The sequence below is a fragment of the Mytilus galloprovincialis genome, chromosome 5 (genome assembly GCF_965363235.1).
Source record: "Mytilus galloprovincialis chromosome 5, xbMytGall1.hap1.1, whole genome shotgun sequence".
In the NCBI taxonomy this organism is placed as follows: domain Eukaryota; kingdom Metazoa; phylum Mollusca; class Bivalvia; order Mytilida; family Mytilidae; genus Mytilus; species Mytilus galloprovincialis.
The window spans coordinates 37,369,700-37,391,444 of NC_134842.1; the positions used below are offsets into that span (position 1 = coordinate 37,369,700).

General features: G+C 31.6%; 2 protein-coding genes across 4 annotated transcripts; one reads left to right on the plus strand and one right to left on the minus strand.

Annotated features, from left to right (window-relative positions):
* Positions 1-1,228: 1,228 nt before the first annotated feature.
* Positions 1,229-5,731, minus strand: LOC143075743 (BTB/POZ domain-containing protein 6-like). 3 transcript variants are annotated; one of them, XM_076251301.1, is made up of 3 exons: positions 5,663-5,731; positions 3,270-3,575; positions 1,229-2,775 (listed from the first exon to the last, which is right to left on the minus strand). In XM_076251301.1, exons 2-3 carry the CDS (start codon positions 3,554-3,556, stop codon positions 1,719-1,721), a joined length of 1,344 nt encoding a protein of 447 aa, XP_076107416.1. In that variant the 5' UTR covers positions 3,557-3,575; positions 5,663-5,731; the 3' UTR covers positions 1,229-1,718. The 3 variants fall into 3 exon arrangements, with proteins under 3 accessions (XP_076107416.1, XP_076107417.1, XP_076107415.1); XM_076251302.1 differs by having other exon boundaries at positions 5,651-5,718; XM_076251300.1 differs by lacking the exon at positions 5,663-5,731 and adding an exon at positions 4,174-4,260.
* Positions 5,732-5,791: 60 nt separating this feature from the next.
* Positions 5,792-20,965, plus strand: LOC143075744 (uncharacterized). The gene is made up of 7 exons (XM_076251303.1): positions 5,792-6,092; positions 13,070-13,169; positions 14,003-14,080; positions 15,099-15,174; positions 16,186-16,262; positions 19,121-19,184; positions 20,750-20,965. Exons 1-7 carry the CDS (start codon positions 5,900-5,902, stop codon positions 20,810-20,812), a joined length of 651 nt encoding a protein of 216 aa, XP_076107418.1. The 5' UTR covers positions 5,792-5,899; the 3' UTR covers positions 20,813-20,965.
* The last annotated feature ends 780 nt before the right edge of the window (positions 20,966-21,745 follow it).

Sequence of the window (21,745 nt, forward strand, 5' to 3'; positions counted from 1 at the left end):
TCTTTTAATGATGTAGCATTCAAGAAATATGTTAATATTTATATTTTAAAGATATATTCATCTATAAACAATTGAAACATGAAGAGAATACATTTTTTTTAATTTAAGAATGCCAGAGTTATCTCCCATTTTGACTCTTTCAATGATGTAGCATTCAAGAAATATGTTAATATTTATATTTTAAAGATTATATTCATCTATAAACAATTGAAACATGAAGAGAATCATTTTTTTAAATTTAAGAATGCCAGAGTTATCTCCCATTTTGACTCTTTCAATGATGTAGCATTCAAGAAATACATGTATGTTTATAATATGTCAAAAAAAAAGGAAGTTCAACAAATTGTAAAATACTTTTATTGAACAGCTAAATATATATCAACAACCTGTGCAAATACATATCTTTTTGGGAAAAAAGTTAGACATTTTTTGCACATTTAGATCAACTATTATGTGCCATACACATGAATGACATGATACATGTATGATCAGTAAAATTTCTCTTACACTCACCGGATTATATAAATATATTTTAATATGTTCTGAAATTATAAAACATGATCATATATATAAGATATAATTAAGAAGCCATGATAACTGCCTAGACAGTCCAACAATCAATTTAAAATTGTGAAATAGATCTATAGAAGTTTAGAAAGCAGGTAAAAAATAGTGAAACAAAGTTTTCACTTTAACAAATTTGCAATTTCTCAAAAACCAGTCGAAAGAAATATAAAAAAAATATTTCTTGTTCCTTTGAATATTTCCATGTAAATAATATTAATAGATATGTATGGAGTTAACAGTTTCATTTTTGTCATCATATATCAATCAATCAGCTTCTTCCATCATCAGCATATATAAATGAAGGCTTGATAAACAACAGGAGAAAGCTGAACAATTTAAATTTTGAAGAAGCAAATCTGGACACAGAATATGTTTGATGCATTGATGTGTTACATATATATACAATAATCATATGATAAAGTCTTGTCTATACATTATGAACAATTGATTTTTTTTTGTTAAATTTGGAATAAATTTATGACCTAACTTGCCTAAATTGTCATTCAAGTAAGTTGCCTCTTTTTTTTGACAAACATATTTCATGTCGTATCCTATGAGAGCTAGGCAAAACCAGACTCAAAATTTCAAGCATGAGATTCCCAATAAAAATTAAAGAAACAACAACAATGTATATAAAAAACCTTAAAAAAATAGAGTAAAAAACAAAAAAACAACATTTTCAGGTTTCAACCCCCCAAAAAAAACAACATAAAATTTTGAATCATCCTGAAAAATTACACTGTTAAACATTATTTCTTGGATAAATATCATCTATGAGCCTCTTGTTTGATAAAAAGTAAGAGACATAATCATTATTCATTATTTTTTTTATGTAATGGCAAAGTTTATTTGTTAGAATTTTGGGACTAAAACGAAAGTTTACTAATTTTTTATTAAATATGTAAAATGTCATTTTTATTCTTCCTTTTGGTATTGTTTGTTCAAGTGAAAGAGAGAAAAAAAACATCATTTTTAATTAGCAATCATGAATGTCTCACAATCTGATAAATTTGAATTGAACACTTTTATCGACGAAATATTGAAAGTGATAAAAAGTCAACAAATCTCATTGAAATATAAATCCTATGTCCACCCCTTGTTATAGCTTTGCTTGTAATTTGATCAATTTCTACCATCATGACCATTAACATTTACAACCATGGAGAAAATAAGATGACAGGAATTTGACCAGTGAACACATTGGTGGAGTTTGTACTTCTATTTGGTGCGGAGATAAACTCAAATGTAACGTTACCACATACTACTTTTTTCCTTCCACGCTCACCATAGAAACTCTTCGGCCCAATCATTTTCACAACAATTGTATAATACGAGCATGAGAGGATTTTCAATGGTTGATCAAATAAAACAGGGAACAGAAATCTCCCTTCAACCGTACTTTCAATAGTATCTTCTGTACGATGTACACATGTCAGCTGATTATCACTTTCATCATAGAGTTCTAATCTGATATCGTACGGGGCACCAGTAAGTCCTGATCGGTACATGCAGACTCCATGCATCAATATTGGAACACTACAACTGAATGAGACAGCATCCTTTTTGCCCTTTTGGACCCAATCACTACTATCAACCATCCCTTTAAACCTCTTGCAATGTAAACTTGTTTTCTTACTTCTATATCGTGAAATAAACGGAGTTACTGCACCTGATCTGCTCTGACACAAGTACTTGTATAAGTTTAGTTTTTCTTCAGGTGATAATATTTGTTTCTCTGAAACATGATCAGCGAAATATGATAAGGGCATCAACGGAAATCTTACATAGTACAAAATGTTACTAAGTACTTCTCGTTGGTTTTGATCGTTTACTTCCATCTTTTTCTTTATACATTGAATTTCTGACCATGATACAACACATTCATAAACAAGCTTTTCATCGGCATTCAGTGCATCAGAAGCAATGATATCTTGCATACATTTCTCACAGAGATCTTTAACACAGCTCATTTCTAATATTTCTTCACCGTTCTTCCATATAAACTTCAGACATTCTTCATATAAATCTTTCTCATCAAATGCATGGGATTGTTCTAAAATAAGGCATGCATTGTCAAAACAGATGTTGTCTTTGAGGAATTGTTTACACACGTCTTCAAGGCTATAAATAGAATATTTCTTTGCCGCATATAACAGTGCCATCACAGAATCACTATCAACAACAGAATCATTATCACAATACAGATAGCTGAAATATAGAAATTCAAATTGAAAACTCAAAAATTTGTTCGTACATTAAAGTGTTTGTGAACAATGAACAAAAATGCAAGATACATGTATTCATTTGTGATTTTAAGAAATGAAGCATACATATAATGATATCAAAATTGAAAATGTGAGCTTTTGTTTTAGTGAAAACCTTATCTGTCATAATCTTTTTAATAAAATAAAAGCATCACAGAATTTTTGATTCAAAATTATACACTAATGCAATACTGCTCAACAATTACAGTTACGATAAATATTTCTTTGATTAAAGTTGGATCTTTCAGGATGATTACAGTCACGGAAAAAAGTTTTAAAAAAATTGCTAACAGGTTAGGCTTTTGAAATTAGCATCATTTAATACCTGTGAAAATAAGTCACTTTACTATTTTATTGTTTAGCATAAAAAATGCCTAGATATTCCAATCTGAACTGAGAAGAATATTTGAGTTTTATTTGTTTGTTTCCCCTACTTACCTTAATAAAAATTGAAATATATCAGGTTCAATATCTGGTACACTAATAACATTAGAGCTCTCTGCTACTGGTCCACAAAACATTGCATAAAATACTGGTGACCTGCTGATTAACACATATTTATGAGCCACAACCTCTTGACCTTCAGAACCTAGTGTGAAGGTTATATCACAAGCTACTTTATTTTGCAACATGAAGCTGTTACATGAAGTGACGGTTGATCTGGTTCTCCATATGTTTGAATCCAATAGAGGACACTGCTGCTGGTTTTCTTCATCAACTTCCATGGTTATATTAATCTTTCTCCTGAAATAAAGGTTAAACTTTTTATATTTCTTTTATTTGAAATGCAGCTTATTTGATATGTACGACTGACAAATGCACCTTGAGTTTACACTGGTACAATTTAAAACCAGATTGCTGCCAAAACCTTAAGTTAAAAAGGAAGGATGTGTTAAAAAGGGCCTGCTGCACTGGGTTGGCTCCCCTTACATGCCTTATGATACAGGGTCATGATTTTATTTGTAAAATAATTAGAAAATCATTTAAGTCTTAAGCATTTTGTGAAGGTTACCAATTTAATGACAGAACTAGGGTGCAGTTAACAAATATCCAATCGGAGGCTTGCAAACAGAAGTTTTGAAATATCAATTTTGTCCTCAATATACAAATGATATAAAACAAAACAATCAATTTTACCATAGGTATAGTATTTCAAAATATGGAGATGCAAATATACAACATCAAAATTTATTAGAAGGCCCCTTTTAAGGTTTTTTATGACTATGAAAGCCATCTTGCACATAAAACCCTCATGGGCATTTTGAAATGTTGGCAGGTATGAATTTCATTCCAACCAAAGTACTAAATAGTCTAACAATACAATGAGCCATGTCAGCATTACATTAAAACTCCTACTGTGTCCATCTTAATCATGCCTATATTTGTATGTTCTCTTTTCAATTGGGTGTTCTTTCTGAATATGTTCAAATTCACAATCAATATTTATACTAAAATTTGAAAATGTATAATTATAATACTCAATTAACAAAACAAATTTGCAGCAATACTCTATTTAAAATGACATTTCATACCTTTAACAATAAGCATGAAAAGTGACAACATCCACATTAATTAATATAAAAGATAATAACCATGATCATGATGATAACAATTACTCTTATAATTTCATTCTTACATTTTATCTCTTTATAATATTTTCACACCTTTAATACCAATTCTGAATTAAAGTATCTCATAATAGTCATATGAGTCATAATAATTTCAGTATTTCAGTATTTTCACAAATAAATAAATTGATCAAAAATATTTTGGCACCAAATGTCACTGAATAAGATATCACATTAAAATATAAAACCAGATTAGCCTGATGATAGAATGATAGATGAAGTAATAAAGTAAGTATCTAACATAGTAAGATAAAATACACAAGAATGGTGTATATTTAGCATATATAAGATTTACGAGAGGTTTATCCAGTTAGCCCAGTCTAAATACCATTATAGTCTTCGTTCACCTAAATTAAACCTGGTAAGTCACGGCTTTAAGGGCATACGATACAGTTGTGATCCTATATTTAAATTTTGCTGATAATTTGCATATACTAGGCTATTTTTTGCCTGATTAAATCAAATGTGTAATGAAAATTATTAGTCTAAGAACACACCTGCGAAATAGTGGGCATTTAGTTAGAGCTTGGTTGAAAGTATGTTAATTGCTGTAGGATGAATTATTGTATAAGATTGTAGGTCTGAAGAATTTTAGAAAAGGTATCAAAAGTCATAGGTACTTTGAGACAGGACAATCATTTCAAGCAATTATTGCAATAGACCAAGGTGCGAGACACAGGCTCTTGTGAGCCTCTAGTTTTGTTTTCTGTGAAATTCCATGATTTTTGTGTTTCGATCTGTGTACTATGAACATATACGTCTATTATAAATAAAGTGTATTTGCTATTAACTATCATTTTTTCCAAGTTTCTTCTACACGGCAATCACTGCTAAATTATATAGAGAATGACACTCTCTATATTTTATAGTACAATCATACAATGAAATATCAGCCGCTGAACACAATATGAAGCTTCCTCGCTAGGCCATGACCTGATGACACTCACTCACCAAAAAAGTTCTTAATGAGGCTCTAGAAACTCAATTACATTTACAAAGATTTATATATCATGTCAGAAGAAATCTTTGATGAACTGTGAACATGATGTACTGATGAAATTTGAACAGGAATTTAAACTAAATTAAAAATATTAGACTGTGCAGGTGAAATAATTATTCTTTTCATGAAATGACTGCATATGTCACTGCATAAGTGTTCTCGCTATCAGCTGATGGAACTGACATGACTACCTGTCATTATACCTAAATACTAATCCACTTCTCTTGTTTGTAGTAGGTCTTTGACAGCTGAAACATTGAAATCCGTATTTTTTAGTATCTAAAATTAGTTTTTTTAGATTTCCCCCATCTGTTCTGCGTTTGAAATCAAGTGAAAGTGGAACAGTATAGCATGTTGAAAATTGACATTGAACAATTATTTTCTGCGAAAATTGAAATCACTTTCATGCCATGAATCTAACTTCATAGCAACACCTGAGTATGGCTAAAACTAAAACATCCAAAAGGAAAAATACAGAAGAAGCGAATGACAAGAAAACAGCAAAAAAAATAAAAACTAACCAGAATTCTAGCAAAAATAAGTCTTTGCAAACTTCAATACACAAATTTACTGTTCCAGCATCTGAAGTAAAAAGAAAGAGTCTTATTAGCTCCAAAAAGTTTGAAACATTAGGTAATGAATAGATTGAGTGACACCCCTGTAACCTTGTTTGGTGATGTTGACCAGTTGATATACACTTTAATAATAGTCATACATGTGAACCTCCCGACTGGAGTACAATAATCCCGTTTTCAGGGGTCTCCTCCCGTCCTCCTGTTTAGGAGAAAAAACTCCCGTGTATGAAATATTTCATGAATGAAAATTTTCGGATGCCATATTTGATCATTTCTTACTACAGTACGAGTGTAATTGACACCTGTGTTAAATTTTACCTGTAAATCAAAGAAGATGTATAATTATATGGCTTCACTTGACTGCTTGGGTGTCAAACATACTGGTAATTAACGATGTTTACCTCTGGCTAACTGCCGTTGTTTAAAAAAATCTTTGAGTATTGGAAATAATTGAAATACATTTTTGTTACTTCCCTTTGTTTTATCCTGTTTTCAGTTATTTTGCCTTTAAGGGGGTCGGCGGGTCTAAATCATTTATATAGGATTTCTCTATATTTTTCTATAAATGAACTTTATCTTATAGTTAATAGAAAAATAAAATAAAAAAGTGGGGTCACTGTTCATTTGCGCTCACAATCTGCCTTCGAAAGAAGCATACATTTTTGTAAAGCAGACTACGCGAATGAATTTTATTTTTACAGGACATTCGGTCTGGTAAGCATCCTAGCTTTACCAGACCGAATGAAATTTTACCAGACCAATTTTTTTTTACATCTAATTGTATATTATCCGACAAAAAACAACAAACATATGACTTTGTTGTGCCCTACTCCTCCCCGAAATGCAAAAATTAAAACAAAATGATGTAACAAGAGGGGATATTGTTATGAAAGTTGTGCACAATTGCTTGAATGCATTTCAGTGAAGAGTAATGTCCCATTTTATTGGATTTTGACAATGTTTGTGAACTAAACATAATTTACTAGAGTTTCTGTATAAAATATTATTTCCTGTTTCTTCTTTCTTTTTCATATATCTTTTGGTTTTCAATTCTTGTGGTTATATTTCATAGCTAAATTTTGTGATCTGCTTGGATGTTTATTCATTTATTGTATTTAAATCGGCAAACCCGGAATTATCCTTATCCGTTCCCAGAATCTGATCCGGTTTTATTTACATTTCCGGTTGTGCCAATGATGGCATCCATTGTTGTTTTTGACAGTCAGATATGTTTTTACCCGGATTTACACATTACTGGTTGTCGATGTTCGGCATAAAGCTAGCGGTTGAACAAAATAAACATCGCTGTGGTGAATAATAAAGATGAAAATGAATTTGAGATCGTTTGGCAATTTTGCTAGAATGTTCCATGAAAAAAACACCGGACATTCGGACCGGAATTCAACAAAATTTTACCAGACCGATCCATTATTCACCGGATTTGTCCGACGGTCCGACGTATTTCGCATAGTCTGGTAAAGGTGGTTTTTTTCTGTTGAAGTAATAGGAGAAATAAAGGTAATATCGAAATAAAAAAAAGAAATTTATTACAGAAATCGCTAAAATTTTACAATAATTTAGTTTAAGTACAGCTTATATGGAAATTATATTAAAAAAGATAGGTCACCGATGAGCTGAAAAAGATATTTCAATTTTAGAGCCAAAAAATGGCATTTTTCCACCAAAGGGAGATAATTTGGAACTTTTTCAATGATGTATACATTTTGAAAGTCATCTGGGGCCAACACGAATTGATTGTTTTGAATGATTTTTGTACCATATGATAAAGTAACAACTACAAAAGGAAATAAATAAAATTTGTAATGAAAAACAAATGTTTGATTTTTTTCTGAATTTTTTATACCCTCGAGCCTCCTTAAAAATGTAAATTGTAAAAAGACTATAAATGATTAATATTTTAATCAAATAATCATAAAAAGGATGGTAATTAAATGAATATAAATGTTTTGGGACAAATAAAAAAATATAAATTTATAAATTATTTTAGCAATGAATCTAGATTTCCTTTTAAGGATTAAATTGAAGTTTATATGGTAAATCTGTCTGATAAAAATGTGACTGGAATATACAATATGAATAAAAAACCTAGTTAGTTTACTTCCTATTAAAACCTTGGGATTGAGAATTGTAGATGTTAGTATGTTAAAATTTTATTGTTTTAGCTAGAGATAGCAAAACATTTACACTGTTTAAGTCTTTTTAAGTTTTGTAGAAATATGACTTTCATAATGATTAAAAGCCATGCAGTTCTATTGTTTTTTTTTGGAAAGTTTGCTATAGCTTGCTATAGCTACTTTCCATAGGCGTCGGCCTCAACTTCCAGTGAGACAGACTATCGCAATGTTCTGCTCCAAAATAATGTAGTACATGTACTAGTGTTTGAATTCTGATTCTTGGATATTTTGAGTTGCTACTCTTTTGAAAAGATTACAGCTTGAATAAAAAAAGAAATGAATGTTCACCGACAATTCAGATGAATTTAACTTCATTTTGCAAATAAGTATCACAAACACTACTTTGCGGATCGGCCATTGGCTGAAGAGAAAATCAAAAGAAATCTACGCGAGACAGCGTTTCATTCATGAATATTTCATGAATGAACATTTTCCCGCACTATTTTTTACTATGTATGATATTTACAACTGTTTATTATTGAATAAGTAAAAGCCCGAGAATATCGAAAGAGTCCGGTATGCGAGAACAAGTTGATATTTGACCAAGTTGTCAGATAATTGACAAGTGATAATGGTTTGATTTATTTAACAATACACAGGTGATAGAATGTAAAAATAATCGATAATTATATGGCTTATATCTCGCACCAAGAACATGTAAAGGTAAATACCGGCTTTAATAGAAAAGTGCATTGTTTTTGTCAAAACTGACATCGATCTGAAAGTTTTGATGCCAAACATCAGGAATATATATATTATTATGTTAGATATACTGCTCCCAGCAAACATCATTTGAAAACTTCTGTTATTTAAATACTAACTGTTTCTTATTCCAATGTGGATATGAGGGCCTTCACTTGTTCAGCATATATATCAAACTGACAACAGACAACAGAAAAAACGTTTTAATGACAATTAGTATCATAGCATCCGTATAATTTAAAAGCAACCGAGTCATCATCTACTTCTTAGAATATAATAGTTCAGTGTATCAAGACCGAGATCAAGCTAAAGACAAGTGCTGTAAAAAATGATTGAATAACATTTGTCCATGTACTAGCAAAATGACTTTCTTAGTGCTTAACAACGCCGTGGCTGATCCAGAACTTTTTATCCTCACACTTTATTCCTGGGGCAGTATGATTCTTTAAGATTGACCATGTATAATTAACAATGTGTCGTCCTAAGACTGATGCAATGATTACTAGTATATCAAATAAATGGCTTTAAACAAAAAATTTCAAATAACATTGCCTCAATCATGTGTCAATGGTAATTACACAGCAGCAACTAAAATGTGTTGTAGGATTATAAGCACCTCATATCAACATTGTATGAATCTAGTGTATATAAACTTTTTATTCCTGAGGTCATGCTACTATTGTTATGCCCCACCATATTGAGTTTTATCCTTTTTTTTTCTGAAAGTATGTAATATGTCCCTTACTTGTACGTACATCCATACATCCCAAAACTGATTTTTACTTTAGTTTGCCTGAACCAAATTTTATGAAACTTATACACAATGCTTATAACCACAAAACGCAAGTCAAGCTTGAATTTTGTTGGCATCACTTTTACCATTCTAGATGTAAAGGGGTGAAATTTTCAGTATACCCTATCAAGTATATATACCCTTATATACAAGTTTGACTTGTAGCTTTCTTCGGTTATACATTTATCAGGTGAACATAAAAACGGTCTTTAGATTTAGAAGCATAAACAAGAATGTGTCCATAGTACACGCATGCCCCATCTACACTATCATTTTCTATGTTCAGTGGACCGTGAAAATGGAGTAAAAACTGTAATTTGGCATTTAAATTAGAAAGATTAAATCATAGGGAACATCTATAGTACTAAAATAACGAGTTCCAATTTGTCAGCAGTAATTAATATTACCAATAATTGATAAGTTCCAGGTCGACGGGTTCAAACAGAAAGATTTTGAAAGCAGAGAAAACTGTGCACCCTATAATCGGCATGACTTATCAGATGACAATCCTCTATAATACTAAAATAACTAGGTCCAATTTGTCAGCCGTCATGGGATAAAAATGACATATCTAGGAATTCAATTTTATATATATCCAATATAGGACAATAGTGTTGATTAAAAATTACACCACTCCAGACCCTTTTGTTTTCCACATAATTTATATTGCCAATAATTACCGAATTCTGGGTCGAATCCGATACCAATACCAATAGTATATTCACTTGTTACCTATTACATTATCTGTACGTTTCTCATCTGACAGGCGCACTACCAAACGGTGTATTTCGGATTTTGCTATATATACACGGGTCATAATCACAAGGTTGACACTACTAAATTCAATCATTGTCAAATTGTTCCCTATTGTAGTATTTTAAGCAGTAAGACTTTATAAGATGACAATACGAATACTAAAAATCTGGACTTAAAATAAGGCGTATAGGTACAGTTTTCAATTTGTTAGCGGGCATGACATAAAACAGCGAATCAAAGAATTCAACTTTATTTGTAACTAAATTAATAAATATAGGACAATGCTGTTGATTTAAAAAATACTCAATTCCAGGACCTTTTGTTTTCCAAATAATTAATATTACTAATAATTGACGGATTCAAACAGAAAGATTTTGAAAGCAGAGAAAACTGTGCATCTTATATTCGGCATGACTTTATCAGATGACAATCCCAATACTAAAATAAGGCTTACCCATCTATAGTTATATACTTTAATTCAGTCACGGACCCAAGATATCACGGGTGTGTTCTAGTGTGTACTAAGTTTCAAATTGATTGGACTTCAAATTCATCAAAAATTACCTCGACCAAAAACTTTAACCTGAATGGGACAGACGGACGAACGGACGCACAGACCAGAAAACATAATGCTCATAAATGGGGCATACAAAGTGAATTTTGGAAATTGCTGGCAAGACAATGGTTTAGTTTGAAAAATCAAAACTGTGATTAAATACATGTTTGAAATAATACACGTCTATAACCTACATGACCTATTTGAAATAATACACACATACAGTTGCAAACTTTCCAGAGGTGCTATCCAGCACTTTGATTTATTAATTTATGATGTTGCAAATATACATGTAGAGCATATTTCTTTCTTATTTGTCGATACAGTTACCAATGATAAGGAGATGGAGTCATGAATACAAATCTATACAGATAAGATAAATAAATATAATGATTTATTTGCAAGCTGTGAACAATCATTTATCAAAAACAAAACAAAACAAGAAACAGATTCTTCTTAATATTTTATTTCATTCAAATAGAAAGGCAATAATGGTACTATAAACATATTACAATTTGATGGATTTTGAAGAAAAAACACAATTTCTACATCATACGGTTACATTTACAACAAAATTTATGTCGATAAAAAACCTCCTGATCTGAGTCCTAATCTCCTGACCAAAATTTCCAAATCTCCTGATCTGAGTTTCACAGTCCTTCACATGTATGAATAGTCCTTATCCAGTTTTGCCAACTTTTCATGAAGCAAATGTATGAGATTTGGCAGCCCTGCTTATCGCTTACAACAAGCGCCTGTGTTGTTGCTTTTGTCTTTCACTACTGGATATCTCTTTAGGTTCCTGTAAAATTTTGACATCATAAACTCAATTTTACTATAATATAATATATCTGATGCCACAAAAGGGATAATTATTTGACATCAAAAGTTCAAAAGGAACCAATTATTGGGTTAACTGGCACATATTTCAAAATAGTGATAAGGTGTATTGTAATTTGTAACCAGAGACTTGAGAGAGTGTAATGCTAAGAATTCAGTGTCAAGAAATTTTATCAAAAACAATTTCAATTAATTAGATATTGAAACGTGCATAAACAAGAATGTGTCCCTATTACACAGATGCCCCACTTGCACTATTATTTTCTATGTTTAGTAGACCGTGAAATTGGGGTAAAAACTCTAATTTGGTATTAAAATTAGAAAGATCATATCATAGGGAACATGTGTACTGAGTTTAAGTTGATTGGACTTCAACTTCATCAAAAACTACCTTGACCAAAAGCTTTAACCTGAAGTGGGACGAAAGGACGGACGGATGGACGGATGAACAAACGGACAGACGAATGGACAGATGAACGAACAGACCGACATACAGACTAGAAAACGTAGGTGGGGCGGTGGGGCATAAAAAGCTCTTTTCGATATACATCACATGTATGTATGGTCTACATGGTAAGGATAGGTTTCTAATGACACAATTTAAAAAAAGAGTAATTTCCTTTTTGTTGCCATGTTTGAGGGCTACCTAGTACATGTATGTGAATTCCTTTTTAAAAATTAACAACTATATGTCACCACAATGAGCAAAACTTACTGCATAGCAACAAATATGATATATATACAGATGTACAGCAACAAACGACATCCACTAAATTCTTCTTCTTTAAGTTTCTAGTGCTCCTCCATTAATTGAAGATTATTCACCATGTGTTGACTTTAAAATTTTGTTTTAATTTTCAAGGTAACCAGGAAAATAAACAATAAAAAAAACAAAATAATATAATTATATATGTAAATTTCAAAAATAAGATTTAAAACTATATACACTTGATAACACTAATAGTAAAGAGTAGAATATATAATATTTGCAGTACAGCATAAGAAAACAATATAAGAATCAGATGAAAAGGGCTTCACTCATCAGATCAATACAAATATAAAACAAAAACATGAAATACACAAGGTTAAGATCTGGGAATACTTTCTGTTACTGAAATAAAGTTCATAGACAAAACTATCTTTAAAAAAGTACATATTCAGTGTTTCAATAAAGTTCTCCACATTCTTTTCAGTAAAGAAAAAGACATTTACTGGGAAGCAAACCAAGAAATGGAAAGTAATCCATCCGTCAACACAAGATTATATCAGTGAATGTTTAGAAACAGGTGTAAGGTAAGTTTAACACCAATATGTCACAGAAAGATCACTGGTTAGTTAAATGCCACTTATTTTAAGATAGTGTAATGTTACTATCATAGTTTAAACACATTTGTTGAATAGAGTGTATGATTAAACAATTGAACAAAATCCATACAGTATATATATATGTCATATATGTAGTAAGCTATGGTAGGCCTGATGGCAAATTCGACAAAATGTGACACCATTTATAAAAGAACTTTTATTTAATAATTGTAGACAGCAACCAACAAAATTCACTTGATTATACACTCCTTGCTTGGGACAGGCACATAAAGAATGCTCCATTCAAATGCAAAAATAAGTTTTTTCTGATCATCTTACCATGATTCTTATAATATTTTTTAGGACTTTATGTTGCTTATAAGCTCTGTATTTTAAGGTGGTACCTAACACTACAGGGAGATAACTCTGTAAAGTCAGCTAAACGTTTTAATTACGTTGTGTTGTAAAAGGAATATGAAGCTTCTCAATGATTAAAATTTGTGGTTGGTAAATTGCTATATAACCAGTGTAATTTTTCTGACAAAACGGTTGGTTAAAATTTTTTAAAATTTTTATATTTTTGTTAAAGTGTCAAAGTAAATACTTTGACAAAATTTTATGAAAATTAAACGAGCCAAATTAATTTTAGTGAAAGTGTTGGGTACCACCTTAAGCCAAATTACAGGTTCAATAATGCTCATGTTCATTTGCCTCAATGGCCATGTGACCTATCATTGTAGCCTTGTGCAGCATACTAATCATACAAATTATGCCATAGATATTTTATGATAGATATACAATTTTTCATGTTTTACTTTAAGAATTATATTGTCCAAAGCAACAAATGAAGGACATGATGTTGATGACTTACAGGATTTATTGTCTGAAACAGTTAAAGGGTAAGTAAACCTGTAGTTGAAAAACTTTATTGACCCACAACTTGTAACAAATTAGACTTATTCATATAGATCAATGCCTTTTTTTTTTTTATGAAATATAGATATTAAGTAGATGCCCTATATCTGTCTGTGCATCTCTACTGCCAAGTTCGGATGGATATCTAGAGTAGATGGAATTGACATGGTCAAATATAACACCTGTTATGATTGGATATAGCTTTCCCGCCATTAACACTCGAGGAACCCTGGGTTGTGGCAGGGTTCCTAGAGATCGACTTGATATCCCGGATGTTATGACGTCAATCCAATCAAATTTTAATGGAAACATATTCAGAGTAGGGGCCTTGTACTTCCAGTAATCTAGAGACCTTACTCTTCAAAATTATTTACCGTTCATATGGAACTCTAGTCAGAACTCTAGTTCCATCCGAACTTGGCCTACATGATTTTTAAAAATGTTGACCTTTCAAGAGTTATGGGACTTCATCAATTAAACTTCATACAACTTTTTAAAAGCCATAGTGCATCAATCTACACATTTTTCTGCATATCATTATTTATGATTACTGTTGTAATTCCATCTACAATATTCCATTTTATTCTTGAATCAATTTCAATATGCATACATGTACATGGGTGTATGTAGATCTTTTTCATACTGTTCATCATACATGTATATGGCAACTTGTTGGGTCCCTATCACAAAATCAAGATTTATTAATTTGACTTCCTTTGTATTGTTGGTCACAACCTTTTTATATTCATACTTCATCCTGAATATACTTATGATATTTGCCATTGGCGGTTAAACAACAATAGCCTATTAATCAATCAATCAAATTTCACACTTAACTTTGAATCAGATTTGTCTAAACTTAATATTAATTTTCTTTGGAAAAACACTTCCTCTATGCCCTAATTGTCTCCCTTCATTTCTAATTTCCCTTCCTTTAAATTAATACATGGTGTAGATCTAGACATGCTGGGCTAATATTAAATCACTGCTTTCTTTTTTTAGCATTAAAGATCAGTTGAAAAAACTAAGAGCACCAGTGAAGAGTTATGGAGACATCAAGAAAATTACACAGATAATGGTAAAAACATTTTCGGCTACTGGTAGCATCAAATTGGTTAAAATTTTACTGTGATTTTTCAAAATATCCTTATCGAGATTGGTCAGAGGTCCCAAATAATTATCTTTATTGTCATATTTGGAAAAAAAATAACATGATGTGTCAAAATCAGCTGATTTTTTTATCGTCGAAAAGAAATTTGGCAAGAATTTTTTACTGTTACTTGTCATGAAGGTACCCCCATTATTACCATCCAACAAGGTCTCCCACATTTAAGATCTAAATCAAATTCATTACATCAGTAAATGTTTGTTTTCACAAGTAAGGGATACCATGTAACTTTTAAAGGAAACAACCATGCTCTGAAACCATGTAGATTGCAAATTACCTAAGAAATTTACATTTGACAAGAAAATGTCACATTTTGATATCCATGAAGTCTGCCAGGTTTGAATCAATATAGACAACCAATCACACTTGTCAAGTTACACAATTTCTGACAGGTTACAATATCTTTCAAGCCAAGAAATACACATATCTTATCAGATTAAAAAGTCATACTGTTGACCTTGCAAACCAACCGTCATTTTTACTTTTATAAGATTGTTATATTTAGGGGTTTCAGTTTCTAAGAAAGGGCAAATGCTATTTGAACCAAATGCTGGTAAAGTGATCTTACAAAAATGGTTCAGAAATATATCTGATGCCATACACTAACTAATAATAAGATAGTTGTCTTATTGGCATTCATACCATAGGACCTTCAACAATGAACAAGCCCATACTGTATAGTAAATAAAAGTAGGCAGTAACATGAAAAAAATTCAAACAAATTCAAAAGAGAACCGATAACCTTAATTTACGATAATAAAATAAACGAGAAATGATTATGACACATTGCCTTTTATAAACAGAGTTGTTTTACATGACACATGAGCGTCACTGATGAGTCTTATGTAGACGAAACGCTCGTCTGGCGTACTAAATTATAATCCTGGTACCTTTGATAACTAGTCTAAAAAAATATTGTAGAGAACAGCTGCAGGAGAATCACAGAATGTTGCTAACCATGAAGAAATTCTAGAAGAAGTTGTTAGAGAGGAAGAAAAGTAAGATTTGATAATTAAAAGCATATGATGAACTGATAAGAGATTGTCAGTTTTTTCCAACAATATACTTTTATTTAAAAACAACAAACATTTATTAGAAATAGTCATAGAAATTCAGTGTCTAGGCCCAAAACAGAATAAAAACAATCTCATGACAAGAAGTTTTATTGGTGGAGGATAAGCTAGTGCTTGATTTAAATCAATAATTTTTGGAAAATGTCTTACAAAATATACCACATTATAGGTTACATGCACCTTTTTATACAACCGCAAAAATTTTTGCGTTCATATATTGGTATCACGTCTCATCGTCGTCATGGTCACCGTTGTCCAAAGACGGATGTTTCCCGGAAAATAACATTAGTATAAGTAAATAGAAATCAATAGAATTTTAATGCAACGTTTATAACCACAAAAGGAAGCTTGGGATTAATTTTGGGGGTTATGGTCCCTAAGGTTTAGGAATTAGGGGTTCAAAGGGGCCCAAAACTAGCATTTATCTTGTATTAGTACAAAAAGTTATGTATAAATCTTTCAATTGTTCTAAAATTGTACCACAATGTTTAATACAATAAGTCAAAGGTTGGGATATATTTTGTGGGTTATGGGGCACACAGTCTAGGAAAAAAGGACCAAAAAGGGACCAAAAACAAGCTTTTTTGTAGTTTCAAGACAATAAAGGAGTAAGTTCAGTAAGACCCCTTTTTGGCTTTTTTTAAAATCTTTCCCATAAAATAATTAATTCAAATAAAATAGACACTTAAGTATTTAAAAAGTGGTCAAAATCTTTCGTCAGACGAACCTGAAATTTGAGGCCAAAATCGGTCATTACCGGACCTACTCCTTTCTTTTCCCAGAATGGTTGTTGAATCACCTAAAACCAATGCTTTATGAAATCTTCTTTGAAAATTGGGAGTTATCTTTCTTTGTCCAGAATAGTCGTTGAATCAACTTAAATCAATCCTATATATAATATACAATGCAATATTCACTTTACTACCAACTGATAAATTCAAGCAGTCTTTACCATTCAGTGATTACAAGCACTTAGATTACCATTCTAGGGTTTACAAATGGAAAAATTGAAGAATTTTTTAGTTTCTTTTCTCTTAACTTAAGTTTGTCTCAACTAAATTTGATGAAATGTGTATAAAATGCTTATTACCTCTAAACTCAGTTTAAGTTCAATTTTTGGCAGCTTCACTTTTACAGTTCTTGAGTTATGTCCCTTTATAATGTTATATGCTAGCGGGGGCATCATCTGTGTCTCTTTGGACACATTCTCCATTTTCAGTTACTTTTGATTAATATTAATTTTAACCATGACTGTATGACATTTTATATTTTAATATTTTATGATGTATTTAAATGAGAAGCTATTGTTGCAAACTCCATTAGAAATTTGAATTGAGATCATTTTTGGAATGAGGGAAAGGGGGAGGTGAAACAAAATTGGGGGGGAGGGGGTCCAATTTTCTCATTTCAGATTTCAGAAAAAAAAAAGAAAATTTCATCAAATATTTTTTTTTGAGAGGATTAATATTCAACAGCATAGTGCATTGCTCAAAAGCAAAAAAAAAATTTAAGTTCATTAGACCACATTCATTCTGTGTCAGAAACCTATGCTGTGTCAACTATTTTATCACAATCCAAATTTAGAGCTATATTCAGCTTGAATGTTGTGTCCATACTAGCCCCAACCATTCAGGGTTTGACCTCTGCGGTCATATAAAGCTGCACCCTGCGGAGCTTCTGGTCATTACCAGTAATACAAATGACCAGAATAAGTATCAAAACACTACCATGAAGGTGATAAGCTGAAGTAATAGGTAGATGTATAAAAAATATCTGCACTTCATTTGTTACAAACGTTTTTTTCTCTTTTGTCTCATAACATTAGTAAGTTGGAGCAAAGCAATTGTTTTCTTCGTCATTTATGCCTTATACTGGCAACATCATCTATTTTCATAAAAATAGTGGTCAATTCTGTAGATCTTGTTTCAGTTGTCAGTTTCATATTACAGTTCCATTTACTGGTCGACAAAATGTTTATTTTTCAGTAATTTCTTATGTGTAATTACATGTATGTCCCCTTGATTTACCTGTTATTTGTGCAAATGTTATCCCCCCTGGCATAATTAAAGATTCTTTTATTAATGAATTAATATTACTGTATAATTTTTCTTTAATATGTCTTTTAAGAATTAGATCAAATGTTTTAAGCAAGTCCATTACTAAGAAAGTGATGTTTGTCTAAATGTTTGAAAATTAAAAAAATATATGCTGATGAATATATATCCATGACGGTGGCAAAAATAGATACTTGATTTAAAAGTGTCACAATATCAATCATGAATTTTATAATTAGTAAATGAGAACTAGCTACTGACATGCACATGGATGCCAGGAGCACTCCAATTGTTGACATTGCAAAAAGTAGAAGTGGTATGATTGACAATTAGACAATAGTCCACCAGAGCTAAAATGAAGCAGATATAAGCAATTATAGGTCACTGTACAGCCTTCATCAAAGAGAAAAGCCCTATATTCGTCTACAAAATGAGAAAAGTAAAGGCTTAATTTTTTCAAAACAGTTTGCGAAAAACAAACATGACAGACATGAACCAACCACAATCAATGAACAATATGTTCTTGACTCAGGACAGTCACATAAAGAATGTGGCAGGGTTAAACATGTTTGTGAGCACTCAACAATACCCACACCTAGGACAGTAGTGTTACAGCACACCATAAGAACAAACCTATTAACATGTTTTAGATGCCGCTCATAAATGGCATGATTAGAAAATAATTTTGTTGTCATTTTTCTCTTACAAACATTGTTTTTTTTCTAACAGTACAGTACAGCAGTATGAAATGGAACTGAACAGATTACAGGCAAACAGTAATGAACAGACAGAAGTATGTTAATATATCTAAACTTTTTCATGTTTTTAGTACAGAAAGAGTTTTTTTGATATTTTTTTTAAAACTAACATTGAAATAGATGACATAATATATATTCCCTATGCCTTTCATTAATTTATCAACACATTGAATTTACTGGTACTTCATGACAAAATCTATTATATTTATTATTATACCCCCGCTTTAAAAAAGGGGGGGTATACTGTTTTACCTCTGTCTGTCCGTCAGTCCGTCAGTCAGTCCGTCCCATGAAACTTTCGTCACATTTTTCTCAGGAACTACACATCCACCCTTTCTGTAATTTAATATCAACATTTATATATGTCAGCCATACCGTGTGATGCGTTTTCAGATTCATCACTTGACAACTTCCTGTTTACCGAACACTTGTATGATTTTACACATGATAGCCAAGTTGAAAATTTTCGTCACATTTTTCTCAGGAACTACAATACAAGGATTTCTGAAATTTGGTTTCAGGGTTTATCTAAGTCAGCTATACCGTGTGATGCGTTTTCAGATTGATCACTTGACAACTTCCTGTTTACCGAACACTTGTATGATTTTACACATGATAGCCAAGTTGAAAATTTTCGTCACATTTTTCTCAGGAACTACACATCCACCCTTTCTGTAATTTGGTATCAACATTTATATATGTCAGCCATACCGTGTGATGCGTTTTCAGATTCATCACTAGACAACTTCCTGTTTACCGAACACTTGTATGATTTTACACATGACAGCCAAGTTGAAAATTTTCGTCACATTTTTCTCAGGAACTACAATACAAGGATTTCTGAAATTTGGTTTCAGGATTTATATAAGTCAGCTATACCGTGTGATGCGTTTTCAGATTCATCACTTGACAACTTCCTGTTTACCGAACACTTGAATATTTTTACACTATTAATATTATCCACTTGCGGCGGGGGTATCATCAGTGAGCAGTAGCTCGCAGTTTCACTTGTTTAAGCTGTGTCTTAAAAATCATCATATGTATCCTATTAGGTAAATAGGAATATTTTGAATATTTTGAAAAAAGAATCTTATACTAAAAATAGAGGACACAAAATTTTGGAAGCCAAAAAAAAAACCAAACATAAATTCATGCTAGAAGATCTTTTTCTAACAAATAACATTTTTTTGTTATTTAGAACCAGAGTATTTGTTATAAAGTATAAAGTTGGAGCATTCCTATAAAAAAAGTCTTAAAAAAAACCACTTGTGAGGATAAGGTGTAAATTTCACTCTTTAAATTTATAAGCGACTATTTTAACACAAACTAACAGAGGAATATTTCTTGTAAAATTTTGCTATTAGAATACTGTAAACCAACTTATTTTCGCGGATACTTAATTTCGAGTTTGACCCTTCCTAGACCACTTTGCGGCTATTTAATCTCACGATTTTCTGAAGTTAAATAAGGAATGATCCAAGTATTACATATTCGGGATGATTAATATTCGTGTTATTTTACTACTCGAGAATGTCGCGAAAATAAATCACTTGCGAAAATAAGTTGGTTTACAGTATTAATCTGTAATCGCTCTTTCCAGCTTCATCCATTTCTGTGTAACTTCAAAGAAGAACTACACATACCACCAGTATCCTATAGGTAGTGAATCATCATCACCAGCAAAGAGGAAGGATTTATGTGCAATAACAAGCTTTGAAAACATTGTCGTAACAAGATGATCAACAGATTGGTTGATGCAGAACCAAAGATGACTATTTTTTAATGTAATATCAGATGGGAAATAAAAAAAGAACAATAATAGACATTTCTGTTTTGTCTCAAAAATGACCGGTCTGATTGTGGTTCGACCAAAATATTTCCTTGCAATGTCAGTGTCTATGATATAATTCGCCGTTTCAGAATCTAATGCATTCTGGGTAATATTTTCAAAACTGTACACCAAAACGTCGTGATTGGTTAAAAACGTCCTAAACAATGGAAATTCAACCAATGACGTGACGTTATTTTCATTTTGGGGTACAAACAATGAAATTACCCATAGTCCTTTAGATTCTGAAACGGCCAATTGTACAATCACATGAATCAGCAGCTATAAAAAACAAGTGATACTAGTTGGTCACATGATTTTACCTTTTGTTTATGATATGATCAGATCCTTGTTGCTGATTCTATTTTTGTTTATGGATTATAGTGACCTTTTTTTTTGTCTTCATCTTTTTATACCCCCGCTAAGAAAAAGGGGTATACTGTTTTACCTCTGTCTGTCCATCCATCAGTCCGTCAGTCCGTCTGTCCCATGAATAATTTTCATTACATTTTCGTCAGGAACTACAATACAATTCTAAAATTTGGTTTCAGGGTTTATATAAGTCAGCTACAATGTATACCATGTGATGTGGTTTCAGATTCATCACGCAACAACTTCCTGATTACCGAACACTTGCATATTTTTCCACTATTAAAATTATCCACTTGTGGCGGGGGTGTCATGAGCAGTAGCTAGCAGTTTCACTTGTTGTCATAGTGTTCTCTCTCCGTTTACTTATGGTACCAATAACTAGAGGGTCCAAGGACC

Coding starts and splice junctions, on each gene's coding strand:
- LOC143075743 (XM_076251300.1), bottom strand. CDS start 4,205: ATGATTAAGATGGACACAGTAGGAGTTTTAAT. Junction 3,576..4,173: donor GACACAGTAGGAGTTTTAAT/GTAATGCTGACA, acceptor CCTTTATTTCAG/GAGAAAGATTAATATAACCA. Junction 2,776..3,269: donor ATATTTCAATTTTTATTAAG/GTAAGTAGGGGA, acceptor TCTATATTTCAG/CTATCTGTATTGTGATAATG.
- LOC143075744 (XM_076251303.1), top strand. CDS start 5,900: ATGGCTAAAACTAAAACATCCAAAAGGAAAAATACAGAAGAAGCGAAT. Junction 15,175..16,185: donor AGAAAATTACACAGATAATG/GTAAAAACATTT, acceptor AAAATATTGTAG/AGAACAGCTGCAGGAGAATC. Junction 19,185..20,749: donor ACAGTAATGAACAGACAGAA/GTATGTTAATAT, acceptor CGCTCTTTCCAG/CTTCATCCATTTCTGTGTAA.